This window comes from Equus asinus, chromosome 3 (assembly GCF_041296235.1).
Source record: "Equus asinus isolate D_3611 breed Donkey chromosome 3, EquAss-T2T_v2, whole genome shotgun sequence".
Classification (NCBI taxonomy): domain Eukaryota; kingdom Metazoa; phylum Chordata; class Mammalia; order Perissodactyla; family Equidae; genus Equus; species Equus asinus.
In genome coordinates, this window is record NC_091792.1 from 37,916,997 (window position 1) to 37,937,377 (window position 20,381).

Consider the following 20,381-nt stretch of genomic DNA (forward strand, 5'->3'; position numbering starts at 1 on the left):
TTAAATGGTGATTCAAAAGGAACCATTAAAAAATGAAAACACAAGCCACAGACCAGAAGAAAAGTATTTGCAAAATGCATGTTGAATAAAGGATTTTTATGGAGAACATATACAGATCTCTTACAATTAAATAATAAAAAGATAAACAATCCAATTAAAAATAGGCAAAATATTTGAATATATAGCTCACCAAAGAAACATATGAGCATTTTCCCATATCTCTCATAAAATAAGCCTGTGGAAAGGTGGTCAACATCATTAGTCATTAGGGAAATGCAAATTAAAGTCACAATGAAATACCTACTAGAACGGCAAAAATAAATAAGATTGACAATACCAAGTCTTGGCAAGAATACGGAGAAACTGGAACTCCATATACTGTTGGTTGGAATGCAAAATAATACAGTAAACATATTTTTACCATACAACCCAGCAATTAAACTCCTAGGAATCTACCCAAGAGAAATGAAAAAATAGGTCCACCCTAGTAAACTATATGCAAATATTCATAATAGCCTCAAACTGGAAAAAAACCAAATTTCCATGAACTGGTGAACAGATAAATAAAATGTGTTATATCTATAAAATGGAATACTATGCAACAATAAAAATAAATTAACTACTAATATACGCAACGACACAGATGAATCTCAAAAACATCGCGTTAAGTGAAAGAAGCCAGGCACAAAAAGACTACATATTCCAATTATACAAAATTTCTAGAAAAAACAAAACTATAGAGACAGAATCATTGGTTGCCTGCGACTAGAAGAAGGAGCAGAGACGGACTGCAAACAGGTCTAAGGAAACTTTTTGGAGTGATATAAGTGTGCTGATTGTGGCGATAGTTACACAACTGTATAAACTTACTAAAACTCAATGAATTGTTCAATTTTAAAAAGGTGAGTTTTATGGTATGTAAATTATACCTCAATAAATGTGTTTAAAAAGGGTGACAATCACTGAAAGCAAGAAAAAAAAAATTGCAGAATGATTTTACTTTCTATTGACTTCTATGTGCCCCTGGGGAAAAAAAATCGCACAACCACAGACAACTGTCACATTTAAAAATCTGGGATCTCCATCAGTATCTTCCAGAGCTAAGCTTTTTCTTGGGTTTTCATTTTAATTATAGTAACTTAATGAGAATCTAAAAAAAGTGTGGGGTAAAAGAAAAATGTAGCATGTACCTTAAGATTGTAATAGAATAATGTTAGGTACTATTTTCTGAGTGCCTACTCTAAGCCAGAGAATATTCTAGGTGTTTTATACATATAATCAAAATTTTATACTCATAACTTCCAAATTACAAATGAAGCAACCAAGGCTCAAAAAGGTTAAATTGCCTAAGGTCCTATAACCAGCAAAGTAATTTATCTGATTGGGAAAACTGGTCTAACTTTGAAGTCTATGTTCTTTCCATTCCCCTTGCATTGCTTCCAGTATATTTAAAATGTGAAATTTCAATAATAACGAGATTGCAATTAGGATCTGGAAGACAGGATTAAAATATAATTGTTGGTATAAAAGGTAAGAAATGCCACCTAGAAAACTAAAATGCATATAATTTTCCTTGTTTAATATAAATGAAAAACACAATGCAATTTAGATTTCATTTTTAATACGGAGTACTTTTAAATACTGAGAATAAAGCTGCCTGATTCTAACTTAGGAAACTGAAAGGCAAAAAGGAAAAGTCATATTACTTTTTCATAAAACAATACAGAACCCATATAACAGAGGACACTAAGAAGTTCACTAGCGAGGATTCTAAAGAGTTGTTTGTGAGCACAATGATTACTGGGCTTTTAAGTTTTTAAGTTTTCATATTCTAAATACTACATGAAGATTTCCTTCAAAAGACAGATACGGGATATAATTTGAAGATCTTGTTTCTATTACTAAAATGTGCAATAGACTTCTAACAAGGAACACAGAATTACGTCTTTTCCTGGCACAAGAAACCCATGTTTGAAAAAGCATAGAATTCCAGTTTCACTTATAACTTTCATTTGTAATTTTGAATTATCATGTACATATGAAAATAAATTCTGCATAAGACAATAAAAGAAACAATTATACTTTTCAAATCAATAACATTTTATAAAGTGTATATGGAGATTCATGAACTATTCTGTCACTTTCAGTTATCCCTATCACCTACAGTTTTGTCCAGAAGAGCAAGGGTTAATGATCATACCAACACATGAAAGATACTTTGAGAAAAGGCTCATGACAGACAGAGGAGATGATTACTATCTTACCAATCTGTTTATGCGAACAAATTCTTCTGAGGTTTTGGCCCAAGGAGGAAGTTCAACATCAGACACTACTGTCCCATCGTCCATCACTCCAAGATTATAATTATTGAAGTTGACAAACATCTCAGGGAGATAATAAAATTCAGGGATCAACTCCTATATAAAAATAAAAGACAATGTCATATTATAAATTGTAAAATTCTGACTAGGTATTCATAAAGGGGCCTGATCATTTCCTATTGTGGAGAACTAGAACAAAATAAACATAAAGAATTTTTTTCTCTTTTCATATCATAGCCCTATCACAAAGTTTCTATTAAGGTAGACAGATCCCATCCAACCAAATTTAAATAACGTCTTACTGGGTGGTTATATGCTTTCCATCAGGACAAGTCTCATAACCTCAAAACTCTTAAATACCAACATTTGAATAATATTTGAGGTTTGACAAAATATAAACAGAGCTTAACAAGCTGTAACAATAACAACAGCTTAAACTAGATTTTTTTTATGCGGTCTATGGTATTTTTGCCAGAAAAAGGTAAAATCTTTATAAGCATTAAAATGCCACTGTTTTGGTTCCTTCATCACCCAGAAAGATATTCATTACATTTAGCCATGGTTTAACAGTATATTTTGCTGACATTTCAAAACATTCAAGGTTAGTTTTAAGGTACTAACTCTGATAAAAGATCGAAATTTATAATTAGTCTAGAAAACGACCTGCATAAGAAACTGAGTAAATTAAATATGACTTTAATAAAGACATTTAAAATACACTTTAATAGGATATTTACTAAGTAGAAAAATGCAGCAGGCTAGGTTTATGTGTACAATAAGCCCCATGTATAACTATTTCAGAGGTCCTGTAGATCAGACTTAAAATCCAGTCTTGACATGGGTCAGTGACTCAGTGGTCTTTCAGATACCCCCTCAGGGCCAGCTATGGCAGGCACAGCTTTCCAAACAGTTGAGTAAAATAGGGAGGTCATCAGATTTTGGACAAGGTCAGTATGAACTCGCCAGGGCAAAGAAAAAAGATCCAGCAGGAATTAAGCTATTATCACCTCCATCATCCATGTGAAATGTTGCTTGACTTTGAATTGTACACCCTTTGTCTACAATCACAATAATTAACTAAGCAGGGTAGAAATGAGCTTGTCTTCCAACTGCCTGACAACCACCTGATCATTAGATTAGAAAAACATTTAAATTGAACAAATTTTTTTTAATAAGGAAAAATCCTGTTAAAAGTTTAACCACGAATGAAATGACACAAAGATCACACAAAAATTTTAAGATCCTCATCTCCAAAAATGATGCATGCAAGTCTGACAAAAAGACGAAAGACATATGTGTGTTATTTCGTGCACAAAATGTTATATCCAATTTGTTTGAGCTAACATTTATTGCATGAGATGAATTAGGGACAAAAATAAATTCTCAATAAACCTTATCACATTTAATCTTCACAAGAACTTTACAAGGTATCATCTCCACTTAAAACATGAACTAAAGCTCAAAGAAGTGAATTAATTTGCCCAAGGTTACACAGCTGATTTATGATAAATTTGGAACTTAGATCAGGACTTCTCTAACTATGAAGCCTGTGTCCTTAATCATCAAATAAGTATGAGTTCTACTTATACAGTATATACACTGCTAAATGTTTTAAATATAAGTTGCTAACGTATATTCTAAGTGATTTTTTTACAAAGTAAACATAAACTTTTCATTCTTTCATGATAAGAAAACGACTGGTCCTCCTGAAAAAGTATATATTATATATATGTAATATGTATACATACTACATCTAATAATATTTATTTAATAAAACTAATCAAACAGAATTTTTAAATTATGCTATAATTATTTACCCAAATATGAAATGTCACTTTATCCATTATTAATTTGCTGAAGTGTCCATTCAATAAATTCCAGCTTTGAGAAATTTTACCAAAATGTCTTATTTCACTCCATATTACTTGGCTAATGAAGAGGAATGTTGCTATTCCGAAGTCATCTTCTACAAAGGGAAGGAAGACCATGCCTTCCTTGTGTATTCAAAATCAAAAGCAGCATTTTGGCTTAATTAAATACTAATTATTTTAATTTCAACAATACCCTCCCACCCTTACCCCAAGGCTCTCATGATGAGAAGATGTTGTCCTGTTATACTTACTATGCTCCTATGTAATAATTCTCCTAGGATTCAAAACAATTATAATGGCTGAATTTTAGATGCTAAGTTTCTGTCAAGTTTTAAAACTGGGGAGATCAGTCATTTCTATTATAAATCAGAGATACATATTGCATAGTAAAAATACACAAAAAATATACTCTTTCTTGAGACCATGTCTAGAAAGCAGAAATGGGACAAGTGACATTTCATAGCAATTTTCATAGAAATAACGTCTTCAATCCTTCTTATACAGCACTAAAATTCTTATGATTCTATGCTTTTCTTTGTCTTCTACATCAGTCATTTTACTCAGGTTGCTTAACAAATTGACAAAAATATATTTGCTCAAAACAGAAATGCTCTTCACTGGTTCTTTTACAAGTACTAAATTCAATTAACAGAAATATATTTTGTTATTGGCCCACTTTATTTAAACATAAATTTATTTTGTTACTTTAATATTGACAGCTTATCCCAAATATAAATTCAATTAATTTAACTAGAAATTAAATGGAGCAAAAATACACATAAAATAAACATGAAATTTTTAATAGAAGATAGGAAGAAAGCAATTTTAAACTTTTAAGTTTTACTAGACCATGTTAAACTTTCAGTTATATAATTTCTATAGAATATGCTGGGAGGGAGGTAATAGCTATCAATTTCCATAATTACCAAAGATCTTATTTATGATTTCCTACTAAAGATAGCCATCCCATCATTTATCCAATGATAAAAAGTAAGTTTCATACACTGGACTTTATAAAAATTTGAGGATTAAAAATTTAAGCTTTATTAATTAAAAATTAAGCTTAATTTCACTTGAAATTTACCAGGATATGAATTTGTGTTTTGCTCTTTTTGTTTGTTTTTGCTGAGGAAGATTTGCCTTGAGCTAACACTTGTTGCCAATCTTTCTCTTTTTGCTTAGGAAGATTTGCCCTGAGCTAACATCTGTGCCAATCTTCCTCTTTTTTTTTGGTATGTGAGCCACTGCCACAGCATGGCGACTGAGATGACTGATGTAGGTCAGTGCCCAGGAACTGAACCCGGGCTGCCAACGTGGAGCACAGTGAACTAACTACTAGGCCACTGGGGCTGGCCTTTGTTCTCTGTATTTTTTACCTCCCACCCTGTAAACTTCTGATTTCAAGAAAGTAGTCAGATATTTCCAGAACATTTGCAGGGTCCAGAGCAGAGGCTTCTTAAAGATATCCTCTTTTTTTGTCTTTTGTGAAAGTCTAAGCAGACAGAGGAGATTATGTAAGATGTCCAGGAGAAGCAATGTTAAAAGTTAGTATTTATTTTTTTTTGGTGAGGAAGATTGTCACTGAGCTACCATCTGTGCTAATCTTCCTCTATTTTGTATGTGGGATGCTGGCTTGATGAGCAATGTGTAAGTCCACACCCGGGATCTGAACCAGTGAACCCCACACTGCCAAGGTGGAGTGTGTGAACTTAACCACTAAGCCACTGGGCTGGCCCCTGAAAGGTCAGTGTTTTTAAAGGGCCAGAAACCAAAGAAGAGAGAGAAGATTTTTCCCCAACATTAGGTAAACAAGTTTCTCAAAATCCGTAGTTAGCCTCCTTTAAGCCCGAAGGGAAGGAGAAGGGATGAAGAAGGTAGGCTGGAACCGAGGGAAGGCCTAGTGACGGTCAGGGTCACTGCTTGCCCAATTGTCACTCAGTCTATAAGTGTAGCACAAGCTGGAGTTCAGCTCCTACTTTGTCCTTCAGTCAAGCAGCCTTACATAGAGAACAATCTGCCCCACCCTACATAGTGGCCTCATCATGGTGCACTTAGGGAAGTTAGTCTCTTGGCATCAGGGCTTTTGGCATCAGCAAAGATTTCTTTACCCAAGCTTGGTAAAATTAGCAGAGCTGCCTGCTTCCAAAAGACCATGTGTCTTAGACAATGAGGATATTACTAATGAACAAGATGGACTGAAGATGTGAGGGTCAGTTTTCTAGGTACCAATAAGCTTGCATCTCATTCAAGCCTTGGGAAAAGGAGGACCCTGACCCACTCCTCTAACGTCTATAAACGAATTTCCCTCTAGCCTAATATGAAGAAGACTTGATTTCAAACTGGGACATTTCTTATATACTTGAGTTGGTGGTTATGAATTTACATATATTTCAATGATAAAAAGTCACCAATATGTTCCATGATAATTATTTCTAGGAAACAAAATGGTAGGAGAATTCACTATAGGCAGAAATACAAATATAATGTAAATGTTACTTTTAATAAAACTTTTAAGAAGTTCCTCTTATTTAATTGATTATTTGATTTAAGCCTTAGGTAGATATAAAGGGTGATGTAACACATCATTACTACAAAAAAATATTTACTTGGTTTTTACTCTTTGCAGAGAATTCTGTTATGGTCTGGGATATGGAGACATGAGTGTTCTTCCCCCACCCCCTAAACAGATCACAGATCTAAATTGCTAAATAAGAGTGAAAGGATACACTTATTAGAAGAAAATTGGTTGTAGGAACAAATAGCAGTCTAGAACTTCAAAAGAGAAAATGATATCTAAAAGGTGGGGTGGCCAGAGAAAGCTCTTGGGAAAAGAACATAACACATTCTTTCCCTAATACAACAGTCATCAAACTGTACTGTAATTGTCTGTTTGCATCTATGTTCCTCTAAATTGAGGGCTCCATGAGATTGAGGACTTTACTTATCTTGTTCACCACTGAACCTCCAAAGCCTAGAGATAGTATGTGATACATATTAGGCATCCAGTAAAAATCTGTTGAATGAATGATTAAAAAATGATATTTGAACTCAAAGATAAATAAGCAGAGGGGAAAGTCAAGAATAGTCCTGATAAGGGGAATATCTTAAGAAGAGGAACAGAGATTGAAATGTGCATATCATTTGTTTCCAGTGATCAATGAAGAACTATTTAATTGGTGTACACGAGGTGGGAGATAAAGTTGGAGACCTAGGTAGGGTCAAAGTGTGGAAAGCCATGGTGGCTAGGCTACAAAGTTTAGCTTTTGTTCCACAAGAAAAGATTTTTTCCATTAGGGAATTTTAAAAATGAACATGAATTTAAAATAGGATAAATGTTTCAAGAAATTAACACTGAAGAGAAAGATTATGAAGAATCTACATATAGTATAAAGGATAGCATCAAATAAGCACAATAAGTAAAACAGTGAACATTTATACCTAAAACATATTACAACCTCATTATAAGGAAATTGCATAAATAAATCAATTGACGGGAGTTGAATATACTGTTAATGTAAAATAAACATGCTGAACTCAACTGAGGCACACCAAAATGTGACAAAGGAAATAAATACGTATACATATTGCTTAAATTTTACTATGGCTGATAGTGACATTTAACTTATACGGTGGAATTTCATCTTAATCCTAAAAGCATCTTTCTAAGATCCATGACTTGATATAATACCAAATATTACAGTTCAAAATTATCTCCTTTGACAGATGAAATTTAGTAACACAGTCAAAGATTATGTCTTTCTAGTACTTCTAATGTACATTTACAAAATGAAGTATGTTTTATATTCATCAGAACAGATCCAGCTCTGGATAAAAAACACATGTTCAGCAATTCTTTAAAAGATCAGTGGAAAATGATAAGTAAACAACACTGACAGAAGACAGATATTTACAATTCACATTTTCTTCTGAGTTGCTGACAATAATTTTAATCTCTATCACTTAATTAGGCAGATGGGTTTTAGAGACAGGTAACATGGTCAAAATGTAGTGTATCATCTCCTAAAATAAAAACCTGAAAGGTTCAACCAGGGGTTATACTACAGTTCAGGATAAGCCCATTGCTTTGATCACAAATCCCAAGCTTTCATGGCATAATGACAAGGATTGGTTGTGACCACACATATGCTTTAGTTTTCTTTATTAAGGTATAATCCCCACTGATATGAATGGCCTCTGCAGTGAGTTTGTCTGATTCTCCTTCTAATAATTACCAATTCTATCCACTGAACTAAAACCATCACTTCGCTAACCTGGGCAACCATGACAAGTACTAATCTATCAACCCAAAGAAGCAAGATGATCAAAACTGAAATAAAAATAGAGATGATATTTCAGAGCTTAAGTTAAAATTTTATTTTATTCTTATAAAAATATGAAATCCTGACAACTCAAATATAAGAATGATAGCAAGGTAACTAATTTAATGTTTACTGCTTTGGGGACCTTGATAATACAAAAGATGTGAAAGCAAAATTTTAACCTTTCTCCATTGGAAAAATGGTATATTTTACAAAGGGAAAAAATCCAAAAAGCTTTCTTAATGAACAAAAAAGAGTTGATAAACAACATATCATGAAAAAAATAATGTACATGTTCTCATATATTTTAACTTTCACACTTGATTTGTTAGCCCACAAATGAGAAAAAATTAAAAAAATATTGATTAGAGTTGAATGGAACCTATAATTCATTTTAAATGGACTGCATACCTGAAAGTTTCCAAATTGATGTTTAAATTTAGTTTCTCCTTATTTAGTAGATAAAATGCTATTTTTTTCCTTTAGTAAAAGAAATTAACAGCAATTTTTTCAAACTGAAGAAGAAAAAATAATCTATAATCCTTCTAGACAGATCCAATATATATTGTGTGGTTTTAGATATTATAAAACTGTCATTTCAAATGCATTAAAAGGAAGAAAAATCATGGATTACAAACCAATACATAATAGATATATCTATCTCAATCTAATACAGTAGAGAGAATAATTGGGTTTGAGTCTTATCTACTCAACTTATTGGTCACATGCCCTTAAATTAATTTAATTTTCTGACCCTTACTCACCTCAATTGCCCCTTCTAAAACACAGAGTTGTTGTGAGGCTAATATGAGATAATACAGAATTCTATATGCACATAACATATTACTGTTATTATTATCAGTAACATGACCCCTGATAAAAATCCTAAATTACAGACTCAACTTGCCTGATTCTTAAAGCCAACATGTCATTCACTGAATTATGCCCATTCATAAAAGCATTTAACATAATTCCAAGGGCATTTAACAAAATTTACTTTTAAAAATAAATATGTCCACAAAAATATTTGAGACTTAATAATTCCTACTAAAACACTATCAGATTTAATACAAATTTATTATTTTTTATTAGCAATGACAGTATAGCTTAACATGCCTCACTTTATGATGAATACTCTCAATATTTTATAGTTCTCTCCTGCTTTCAACACATTTTTTCACTTCCATATTTGGACTGGACATCTTCACTGAGCCTTGTGCTGTTCCAGGCCCCTATCTTCAAGGAAATTGTAATTTGGGAAGAGATAATGGGTGTTAATAAAGCAAACAACAGGTAAGCTGTGACTGCTAGAGGAGAAGACATAAATAAAATGCCCACCTTAAATCCTTTCTGGAACAAGTTGTAAAATACATACATAAATATATACATATTGCTATACGTATGTCAGAGAACAGTTAATATCAGTGTATGAACACATTAATGAATAGTCTACCTTTTTAACTGAACAAAAATATCATAAGATCACCAGTCAAAAAACAAATCATAGCTGATGTGTGCACATTTTTATACTTCAGGAAGATAGATAGAAGCATTTTCTAAGTGCCTTAAAAGATTTTTTTATGCCCAGTATATAAGCAGCATAAGAAGAAAAACTTTAAGTGTTTCAAGCAATTTTTGTCAAAGAAAAAAATGGTTCCTTGTAGATGTAAAACAACAAAGTTCAATGCTAAAAATATTAGGACATGGGTACATCATTTTAACCTGTTGATACATGAAGAAGAAAAAGGTTAAAGAGATGGGGTTAAATTAACAAATCTACAAGTTATGTACAAAAACAAAGATGAACAGATATATAGTTCAGTTAGAGTGTGAGAGTTTTACACTAAGAGAGAGGTGAGAGCTTGAGCTCACTCTAATGTTGATGTGAGTATGAAAGAGAAAGACTGATGGAAAAAGAGACTAGCAAAAATAAATGAATGAAAGGAGGAGGAGGAGGGGAGGGACAGGAAGAAGAAGAGAAGAAGAAAGAGGAAGAAGAGGGGGAGGAAGGAAAGAAGGAAGAGAGAGAGAGTACATATGCCAGAAATGTGCAAAAGATGTATGGAAAAGGATAATATTTTAATTTTACTTTCTTTTAGCATTTTAAAAACTCTGATTTATTTAAAAATATTTTGGAAAACAGAAAGAATAAATGATGAAAATATTTTTACTAACAAAATAAATCTACCAAATCATCAAAATTTAAGCTTTTCTTTTTCTAATAAATGCGTCAAGAAATATATTTCCAGCAATTATGTTCTATTAACTGTAGCATTCTTATAAATGGTTCTAAAGCTGATTCTATCAGCATCCATGGGGTGTATTATGGAAGAAGTCATGCAGATAGGGAAAAAAAGAAAGCTAACCTATCTTCAGATCACAGACCCCTGGGATTTCTGAGTCAGGAGAGGGCAAGTCAAAGGTCTCATGTTTTACAAATCTCATAAGACACAAATAAAACTATTCCATGATCATCTCCACTTTGTATTATTATTTAACAAAAACAATACTTTTAAGGGTTAATTTTTCAAGCTAAAACTATTTTTTATAATATTACTGATAGTCACTTATTTTGAAAATATTATTTAGTAATCTCTTTAGAATTTTATTGCATTCTATTTACTTAATTATAAGTATGGAATATGCTGTATTCACCCTGCTAATTTCATAACTTAATACAAAGTTTCCATTCATCACTAATAATACACAATAAATTATAAGACAGGTTTTTAAATTGAATATCCAAGATATGACCAGTGATAAGATGCCCATATGGACTTCTTTTGTAAAGCTATAACAGCAAGAAAATCTGTCTTAATTGTAAAAATGTGGAAATTTGAATCATTAATAACTTTTGGTCAGGAAATGACCTTCAGCTATGAGTTCTCTTGTGGACAGAAAAGCTCTTCCTAAACTAGGAGATCTTATAGTCCCCACTGCATGTGGAGCACATACCCATTTGGGTTTTGCTCTGCCCTTCTGACTGGGATGGCCATAACCTCTCCTCTTTCTCCTCAAACAATCTCTATTTTTTCCAGGCTCTTTCACCGACTCCACCTTTCCTGACAAGTGAGGCTGCAGCAGAGTAAGAGAGAAGAATCAGACAGGCAACGAGATAACACAGGGTCTCAGTGGGTACAGAGAACTTGAATTTTGTCCTCAGTTATATGAGCAGTCATTGGAGGGATCTTAGCCCAGAATATGATCTGGTTTACAATATAAAAGATTATTCTTGCAGCTGTATGGAGAAAACACAACGTGGGGAACAGCTGAAGTGAAAAATGCGGCCACTTGGGCTAGGGCCCTCGTGCTGGATGTGGTGATAACTGGTCAGATTCTGGATACAGACTGAGGGTTAAAAAGATGGGCAGTGGGGGGCTGGCCCCGTGGCTGAGCAGTTAAGTTCGCGCGCTCCGCTGCAGGCGGCCCAGTGTTTCGTTGGTTCAAATCCTGGGCGCGGACATGGCACTGCTCATCAAACCACGCTGAGGCAGCATCCCACATGCCACAACTAGAAGGACCGACAACGAAGAATATACAACTATGTATCGGGGGGCTTTGGGGAGAAAAAGGAAAAAATAAAATCTTAAAAAAAAAAAGATGGGCAGTGGGGAGGGTGTGCCAGGGAGGAATCAAAGCTTCTAAGCCTTCTAAAGGCATGAGCAAACTGGGTGAATGATGTTTTCTTTTACTGAAATGGTAAACAATGGGGGAAGAACAGAACTTTTCTTTGGGGTGGAAAGGAGGGTAAGGGAGAAGACAGAGTTTGATATTGGACATGCTCAGTTTAAAATGCCCAAGAACACATATCTAGCTCAAAGGGAATTAGATATATTTATAAATCTAGAATTCAGAAGAGAGGGCCATGGATCAATTAATTGTGTCAATAATGCTAACAGATCAAGTACCATGAGAACTGAAAATATGCATTTGACAACATGGAAGTTATTCATCAATGACAAGACTGGTCTCAATACACTGGTGGAGAAGAAAGCTTGATTTGAGTGGGCTCAGGAAGTAACTGGAGCTGAGGAAGTGGAGAATAAAAGAATAGACAACTCTTTGAGGAGTTCAAGACATGTATTGCCTATTATTCCTTCTTACCCTATATGCCTATGACACTTTTCTGAAGCTTAGGCTTGAATTTTCAACTAGTAGGTGATAGTATCCTGGTTATTCTGAAAATATATCCATATGTCAAAAGTGAATTCACACCTTTGCTCTACAAACTTGCTTCATTATAATTCATAACATCATTATTTATCTAAGCATCCAATCTAAAGAATCATCTTTATGCCTTCCTATCCCTTACAGTCAATGAAATACCAAATCCTGGAGAATTACTTTTAACTCATCCCTTGAATTCATCCCCTTAGCTACTAAATTAGTTGAGGTTCTTACCATCCTTTCCTTTTAACTAACTGTACTAGCCTCCTAACATTTCTCCCTACCTCTAGCTCTCATCCTCTTTCCCCAATCCCTTGATCTACTTTCCATACTGCTGCCAAAGCTCTTTCTTTTATACTATAGCTACTTTTATAATATTATATAATATATAATATTGTACTCCTGCTCAAAATCTTAAATGGCTCCTCATTGCCTACAGCAGAGTATGGTAAACTGCAGCCTATAGGTCAAAAACTTGCCATCCGTTTGTGTAAATAAAATTTTATTGGAACACAGTCACACTCATTTGTTTACACACTGTCTGTGGCTGCTTTTGTGCTACAGCGGGGAGTCGAGTGGCTGTGACAGCGCATAGAACACAAATTGAAAATATTTAATATCTGGCTGTTTACACAAAAGTTTTGCTGAACTGACCTATAGACTTCAGGCAAATATCTTTACTATGTTACTGAGGGTCTTCATATTGGACCATAATTGCCTTTCAGTATCTCTCCTTTTCTACATTTCTTACACACCAAGCACATAAGACTGATTAGCATACCAATAAGCATTCCCCAACGTGCCACGCATTTTCTCTCAACTTTGTTCATGTCATTTTCCTTGCTCAGAATACTCTTCTACATTTCATTAAAGCATTAATTTAAAAAAATATTTAATTTACTACCTACTATGTTCCAGGCACTGTTTTAAGCTCTAGGGATAAACCAATGAACAAGACAGTCTAAATTCATGCTCTCATGGAGCTAATGTTCCAGCGGAATGACATAATAAACAAATGAATAAATATAATATATATATATCAGATGGTGAGTGACATGAAGAAAACTGAAATTGTGAAATGAGTTAAAGTGCATGGGGTGATGGATGTAATTTTAAATAGATAGGATGGGGAAAGCTTTACTAAGAAGGTGACATTTGAGCAGACCTGAAAGGGGTGAAAGAATGGATCCATAAGGGTATCTGGAGGAATTTTTCAGGTGAAAGGAAAAGTAAAAGCAAAGGTCCTGAGGTAGGAAGATACCTGGAGTATTTGAAGAACAGCAAGGAGGTTCGGTTTAGCTAGCACAGAGTGAGCAAGGGGGCAAACAGTACAAAAAGGAGTCAAGAGGTAACACGATTTTGGAGAGGAGATGGAGATGGTGTAGGGTTTTGCATTGTAAGGACTCCAGCTTTTACGAAGATAGGGAAGACTGTGAGAAAAGCAAATTTGAGAGAATAAAGATCAGGAATTTGGTTTTGAACATGTTAAGTTTGAGATTCAAATGGAGATGTCAAGGTGGGAGTCAGATATCAGGTGTAGGCTAGAGATATAACTTTGGGAGATTTGTTAAGGCTCCCTTGGATCCAAGGCACAATTCAAATATCACTTGCTCTGTGAAGACATTCGCAACCCCACCTCTGCCTGTCAGAATTAGTTTCATTTTGCTTATATCTTATTATAGCATTTAATCACTATCTAACTTGTATTAAAAATAGATTTATGTGTACTTGTTTTTCTCACCTGGAGATACGTGAAGTAAAGAACAACATTTATCTTATCCTTTTAAGTCCAAGTACTCTCTACTATGTATTGCATGTGATAAATAATCAAATAAATGCTGGCTTAACTAAATGTGGTTTAAGGGATTTTAATTCACCTATTGTAGGAATGTTTTCTCCCTGAGGGCAGACAGCTAGACAGTTAGGCCCTAACTAAACCTGCTCTTCTTCTGTGTTCTCTACACACATGCCCAAGTCAAATTTAATTTCCCTCTCTCTTTCTTTCTCATCTTACAAGACAAATTAATCACCAAATCCTAACAATTCTTACCTTCTAAATATGTTTTAAAGTCATCCACACTTGTCCAGTACCATCACCACTACTGAGTTTAAGCCTCCACTGCCTCTGGCTTAATTACTTTTACAGTTTACAGATGGCTTTCACTTTTGCTCAGAGTGTTATACATATTCAAATACCAACCACAGTGATCTCTCAAAACCACAAAATCTATTCATCTCACTCCCGTTTCAACCCTTCCAATGTTTCCCTACTGTCCCCAGGATAAAGCCCAACCTCCTTCCTGAAGTTTATAAGGCCCCTGATGATACGCCCTGGATTTCCTCTTTGCTCTCACTTGTCTTCATTTCAAATGCTGTATCTATGAGCCCCACAGAACCTTTATTATACTGAATTGCTGGGACTATTTTATTGTCAGTATCTTCTCTTGTACAGAAGTGTATTGAAGGCAGTGGTGTGTCTTATTTCTATCAACCAGGGCCTGATAGGGCATAAACTCAATTAAAATAAAAAATTTAAAAATTAAATGCCTGACAGGGCATAAACTCAATTAAAATAAGAAATTTAAAAATTAAATGCTATCTCAGGATGCTTCCAAATTTTTATTCTAATTTTACTTTTAGCAAAGGTTATTTTTACTAATATATTATTGTACTAAATTCTGAGCTTCTGGAGAAGTATGGTTCTCCAAAAATCTCCCTTTAGACCTATTTCCTACTGCCCCCATTCTAAAATAATGAACCTAGGTGACATTTAAGACTCCTACCACTCTCCAATCCTGACTATTAATCATCTCTGTAGGTGAGAAGGAAAAGAGTTTAAACTGAAGCAAGTCAGACTGTACTTAACCATTAGATTGAATTTATTGACACTAAGGGTACCTGAAATGAGCAGGTTGCCTCAAGAAAGGGGGGGAAAACCAGTGACAATGAACTGCCTAGAAAAGCCTAGATATTTGCCTAATATTTTGATGTGACTGCCTTGTGAAATTCATTCAAGATTTATTGAGTTTGTAATTTGTTCTACAAAATTTGGTGATAATGGTTCAGGTTGAAGACATCTAATTTTGCACCTCAGTGTCTAACCTTAAGTGAATTTTTAAGACTTGAAACACAGAATCTGCTGGGGATTTAAAAATAATATTTATCACAGTGATGGTTCTCCAACCTACATTAGTACTTTCTATTTCAGTCCTTAAGACTACTTATTACTGTACTTATTACTGCTACTATTTGTTAGTTCATATTTAGATTAAGTACCACATCAGAGACATCATTGTGCTAGAGGACAAAGGTATTTTTTCCATAAGCAGAAGCTAGCCCTTGGTGTAATTCCAAAACAATGCCCTAAGTCTGCACTGCCCAATATAGTAGCCACTAGCCACAATTGGCTACTGAATAGTTGAAATGTGGCTAGTCTGAACAGAGATGTGCTGTAAATATAAAATACACATCAGATCTAAAGATTTAGTATGAAGAAAGAATGTAAAATGTGTAATTAATTTTATACTGATTACATGTTGAAATAATATTTTGGATATATAAGTTAAAATTTTATTAAAATTACTTTCAACAGTTCTTTTGACTTTTAGAATGTGACTACATTTTAAAATAAAAGAAAATTTAAAATTACATATGTGGCTTGAAATTGTTGTTTGCATTATATTTCTATTGGACAGTGGTAAGCTTACTTAGGGAACTGATCAATACTTCTGAACTGTTTATCCAGGCAGAATACAATGCATCATCGAGGGTCAGATTTGAAACGGAACCAACAACGATGCACAGAAATACAAATGATCACCAAAACTTTAAAATGGTAAGTCATGCTAAAAATGAAAGACTGCTTTAGTAAAATCTAATAAGGTCTCTTTCTTCTCTAAAATAAAAATAATTCATATTTTTACCATTACTTCATAGGAATAACTATTATTTTTCAGTAAAAGTATTCTCTGAGTATTAGTACAATGCAAGAAATAGGCATTCTACAATATTATAGTGACAGTTCCCTGTTAGCAAAAAAAGAGTCAAGTACTAGAAATCTTATTATGTTATTCTAATCTTTTTTCCTGAAAAAAATTAATTAAAACAAATCTTCTCTCTACCTAACATTCCAGTCTTGTAAAACGCCATGAAAAAATTTTAGAGAATGTATACTATATTAATCAAGCAAGGTATACAGACTTTAGAATCCACTCAATAAAATGATTCCCACCACCCACCCTCATATTTCATATGCCCTCTCTACTATGTAACATTTTCCTTCATATTTCTAGAAGGTCCAACATGATAATAGAAAGATCAGACTATAATTAGTATGATTACATCTGAAATACAATGTTATATTTAAATGAAATGTTTATACTATTATAGTGATTTAAATGTGCTTTCTTACACATTTATTCTTACACATATTATAATAATTTGAATGTGCTTTCTAAAGTGTTAAAATGTAACATTTTTAAAGAGGCAGGATCAAAAAAAAGAGGCATGATTAAATCCCTCTTGACATTTAGAAGGACCAATTATAAGGAAGCTCTTTCAACAGCCTATGTAACTATATATTACATACTTTTCAAAGTATTTGAAAGTCACTAAGTCATAGGGCTCAAATTAGCTGTTTATCAACATAGAAAATGGCATAATTTATCAATGTCCTATCTACAATACAAATATTTTGTGGTTAAAAAAAAAGAATATACATATTGGTTAGAAGAGTAAGCAGGTTTCAGCAAAGTTGGTCCTGAAGAAAATTTCAGCACCTCTGAACATAATTAAATTATATTTAAGAATTAAGCTATATTTCTAACCAGACTCCAATCAACTTGACACTTAGAATTTTAAATTCTTTTATTTTTTTAACTTTTCCCTTAACTTTGTACTCTACCTCCTCATATAGTTGCCTTATTTAACACTGCTAGAAAGCTAGAAATTAAGTAGCACAACAGCAAGAACTGAAATTCTAGTATTTGTCTAGTACTTAGGGCAATTTTATTAAAGTGCTGGGGCATTCAATAGAAAATGAAATGGACTGAAGTCATTACTTGTGAAGAAACAAAAGTAATCAGAAAATAATGAAGAAGAAAGGTAAAGAAGTTCACGCGGGTTTTTTAAATTTATAAGTGTTGTAGCTATTCTGCATGGATTTTCAATTTCTTTACAGATAGTGTATTTTAAGGCAAGTGTTTGGGAAAAAGGAACCAGATATATATTAATTAAAGAATCGTGAGAGGAAAAGGCTGAGATTTAGGAAGAAGAGACAACAAATTTACAGGGATCTATCATATGCATCACTGGTCCAACAAAGCGTTAAGGAGGAATGACTAGTACTAAGAGAGGTAGAGAGGTGAAGATATCCACTATCTCACGATTTTACAGTAGGAAAAAAGAATTTTCAAATTCATGGTTTTGGTTCTTTTACATTTCTAGAACAAAACTTAAGTATGAGATAACTTGTCAAGAGATGCTTAACAAATGAAGGAATTTAGAAATAAAAAAAATTCCTAAGTCTTCAATTTGATGACAAAAAGTCAGGCTTACCAATGTTTTCATGTGCCATATCTCATTAATTCTCAGAGTTAAATAAGTAATTAAATAGCTTTGAGATTAGAAGTGGAATTAAATAACAATTATTAAATTTGTTAACTAATCCAATTTACTGTTATCTAATTATCTATTTCAAAATTATCTACTGGTGATACTTAAAGAATATGATATAAAATTTCACGAGTATTTCAGAATATATTATTTGTGATATCAAAAAATTCTATAGATGTCCTGATATAAAAAATTATTTCTAACATGGTGGAATCTTCTTTGATAAAATATCTTTGATATAAGCAATGTTTACTCTACAGGAAGGAAAAGTATATGAATACATTTTATAGTCTGTAAAGTAGCATACCTAAAAGTAAGATATAATTATTATTATATTGAATTTTTTTAAGGTACTTTATAATAACATAAACATTAGTAAGGTAACTTTTCCTCTTTTGAAGTTCAATATTTCTCATATGGTACTTATCATTTTCTCCCATATAGTATAATTATTTACGTATAAGTCATATTTCTTTATGAGACTGTAGGGAACTTCACAACCATGGGCATATCTTGCTATTTTCACGACACTATGTCATGAAAATAAAATACTGTATTTCTGAGGGTAGAAGCAAAAGTCTAGTAAGGAATATATTAGCCACTGTGAAAAGCTTTTGATCTTTTACATTAGTGAATATACATACAAAAGGAGAAGAAATCTTATTTCTCCTCAATAATAATGCAATCCTATACCAAGCAGAGTCAGGAATGCATTTAGAACCGGCAGCAGGTAAAAGATGATTACCTTAAAAATAGAGACATGAGATCTTTAAAATAAAATGAAATGAAAAAAAAATAAAACAAATTAAATTAAAAGGCTGAGATTTTTCTCATATTATTCTGACTAAATTTTATTCATTGAGTTTGAAATTCCATTGAGCATGCTGCCTTACATGCATACTACGATAATTTTCCTTTAGAAAAAGGATTCCAAGGAAAAAGAAGAACGATTCCACAGCTAAAGACAGAGAGAGAGAGGACAGACAGACAAACAGACAGGAAGAAGAGACAGACATATAAGAGAGAGAGAGAAATTCTGTACAGTGGTTCTTGGCCATTTAATTAAGCCTTTGAGGCTTATCTTTAGTAAAAAGGACTGTACTGCAACAGAGAAATTGTCAACATGCATTCAACAAGGAACACCTTGGCAATAATAACTGTAAAAGGAAACACCTGTACCTTAATATCAGACGTATCACGCTGACTGTTTCGCCAAGCTCTGGAAATTGATGAAAAAGTTCGATCTGCATGATCAAATTTCCCTCCTTGCAAATTTAGGAAATAAGTTGTGAAGGGCTCCTAAAAAATAAGTAATTAAAAAAAATCCATACGTTCCTTCATGCATAAAAAAATGTGGTTTTTATAAATCTTTATATCTAAATATTTTAATGACCAACAGACATTAGCCAGTAATACATACAAGTCATAGACTAGGACTTATACCTAAATTATTACATTAACATTCTTAAATTATTTTTGTTTCGGAAGAAATATTTCCAAAATTTGGTATTTGCAACATTTTTCAGACTCTCTTCCTTTCCAAGAACTATTTATTAATAACATTCAGACATAAATTAGATTGCAGTTTCTTCATAGTACAGGGAAATGGTACAATATGTAATTTTCCTATTGTTATGGCTCAATATTTAATTTATGATTAAGAAAAGAAAAATGTTTGGAAGATTTAAAAGCCACCTCTTAGTTAAAGAACACTTAAACACATATTAGTAGATAATTGCTTGAAATTAGCTAAGCACTATAAATTACTTCTAGGATTTATGTCTGCCTGTACCCTTCTAACAAGCTTTAATTAATGATGTGCTGCTAATGCTTTCCCAACGAAATTACTTTCTAGTAGATGAATCACCTTTCAATTTTACAGAAACATTTCATGTTTAACCAATATATTATCAATACAGGGCACCCTTGGTGTAACCTCGAAACATATCTTACCGCATTTGTGGCAAGTGAAGTTTCCAGAACATATGAATATATGTCTGTGCTAATGAAATCTTATTTAGTTCTTATTTTAACAGACAACATTTGAAAATAACCAAATTTACATTTAGAATCTGGTAAAATACCAACTA

General features: G+C 33.1%; 1 protein-coding gene across 10 annotated transcripts in view; it reads right to left on the minus strand.

Moving 5' to 3' along the window:
• Positions 1-20,381, minus strand: part of LRBA (LPS responsive beige-like anchor protein) — a 705,137-nt gene that overhangs the window by 142,725 nt on the left and 542,031 nt on the right. For all 10 annotated transcript variants that reach the window (XM_070504873.1, XM_070504881.1, XM_070504880.1 and 7 more), the window contains 2 exons: positions 19,471-19,590; positions 2,265-2,417 (listed from right to left, as the gene is read on the minus strand). In XM_070504873.1, the coding sequence (XP_070360974.1) occupies positions 2,265-2,417; positions 19,471-19,590 (273 nt within the window). The remainder of the gene's footprint in view (positions 1-2,264; positions 2,418-19,470; positions 19,591-20,381) is intronic.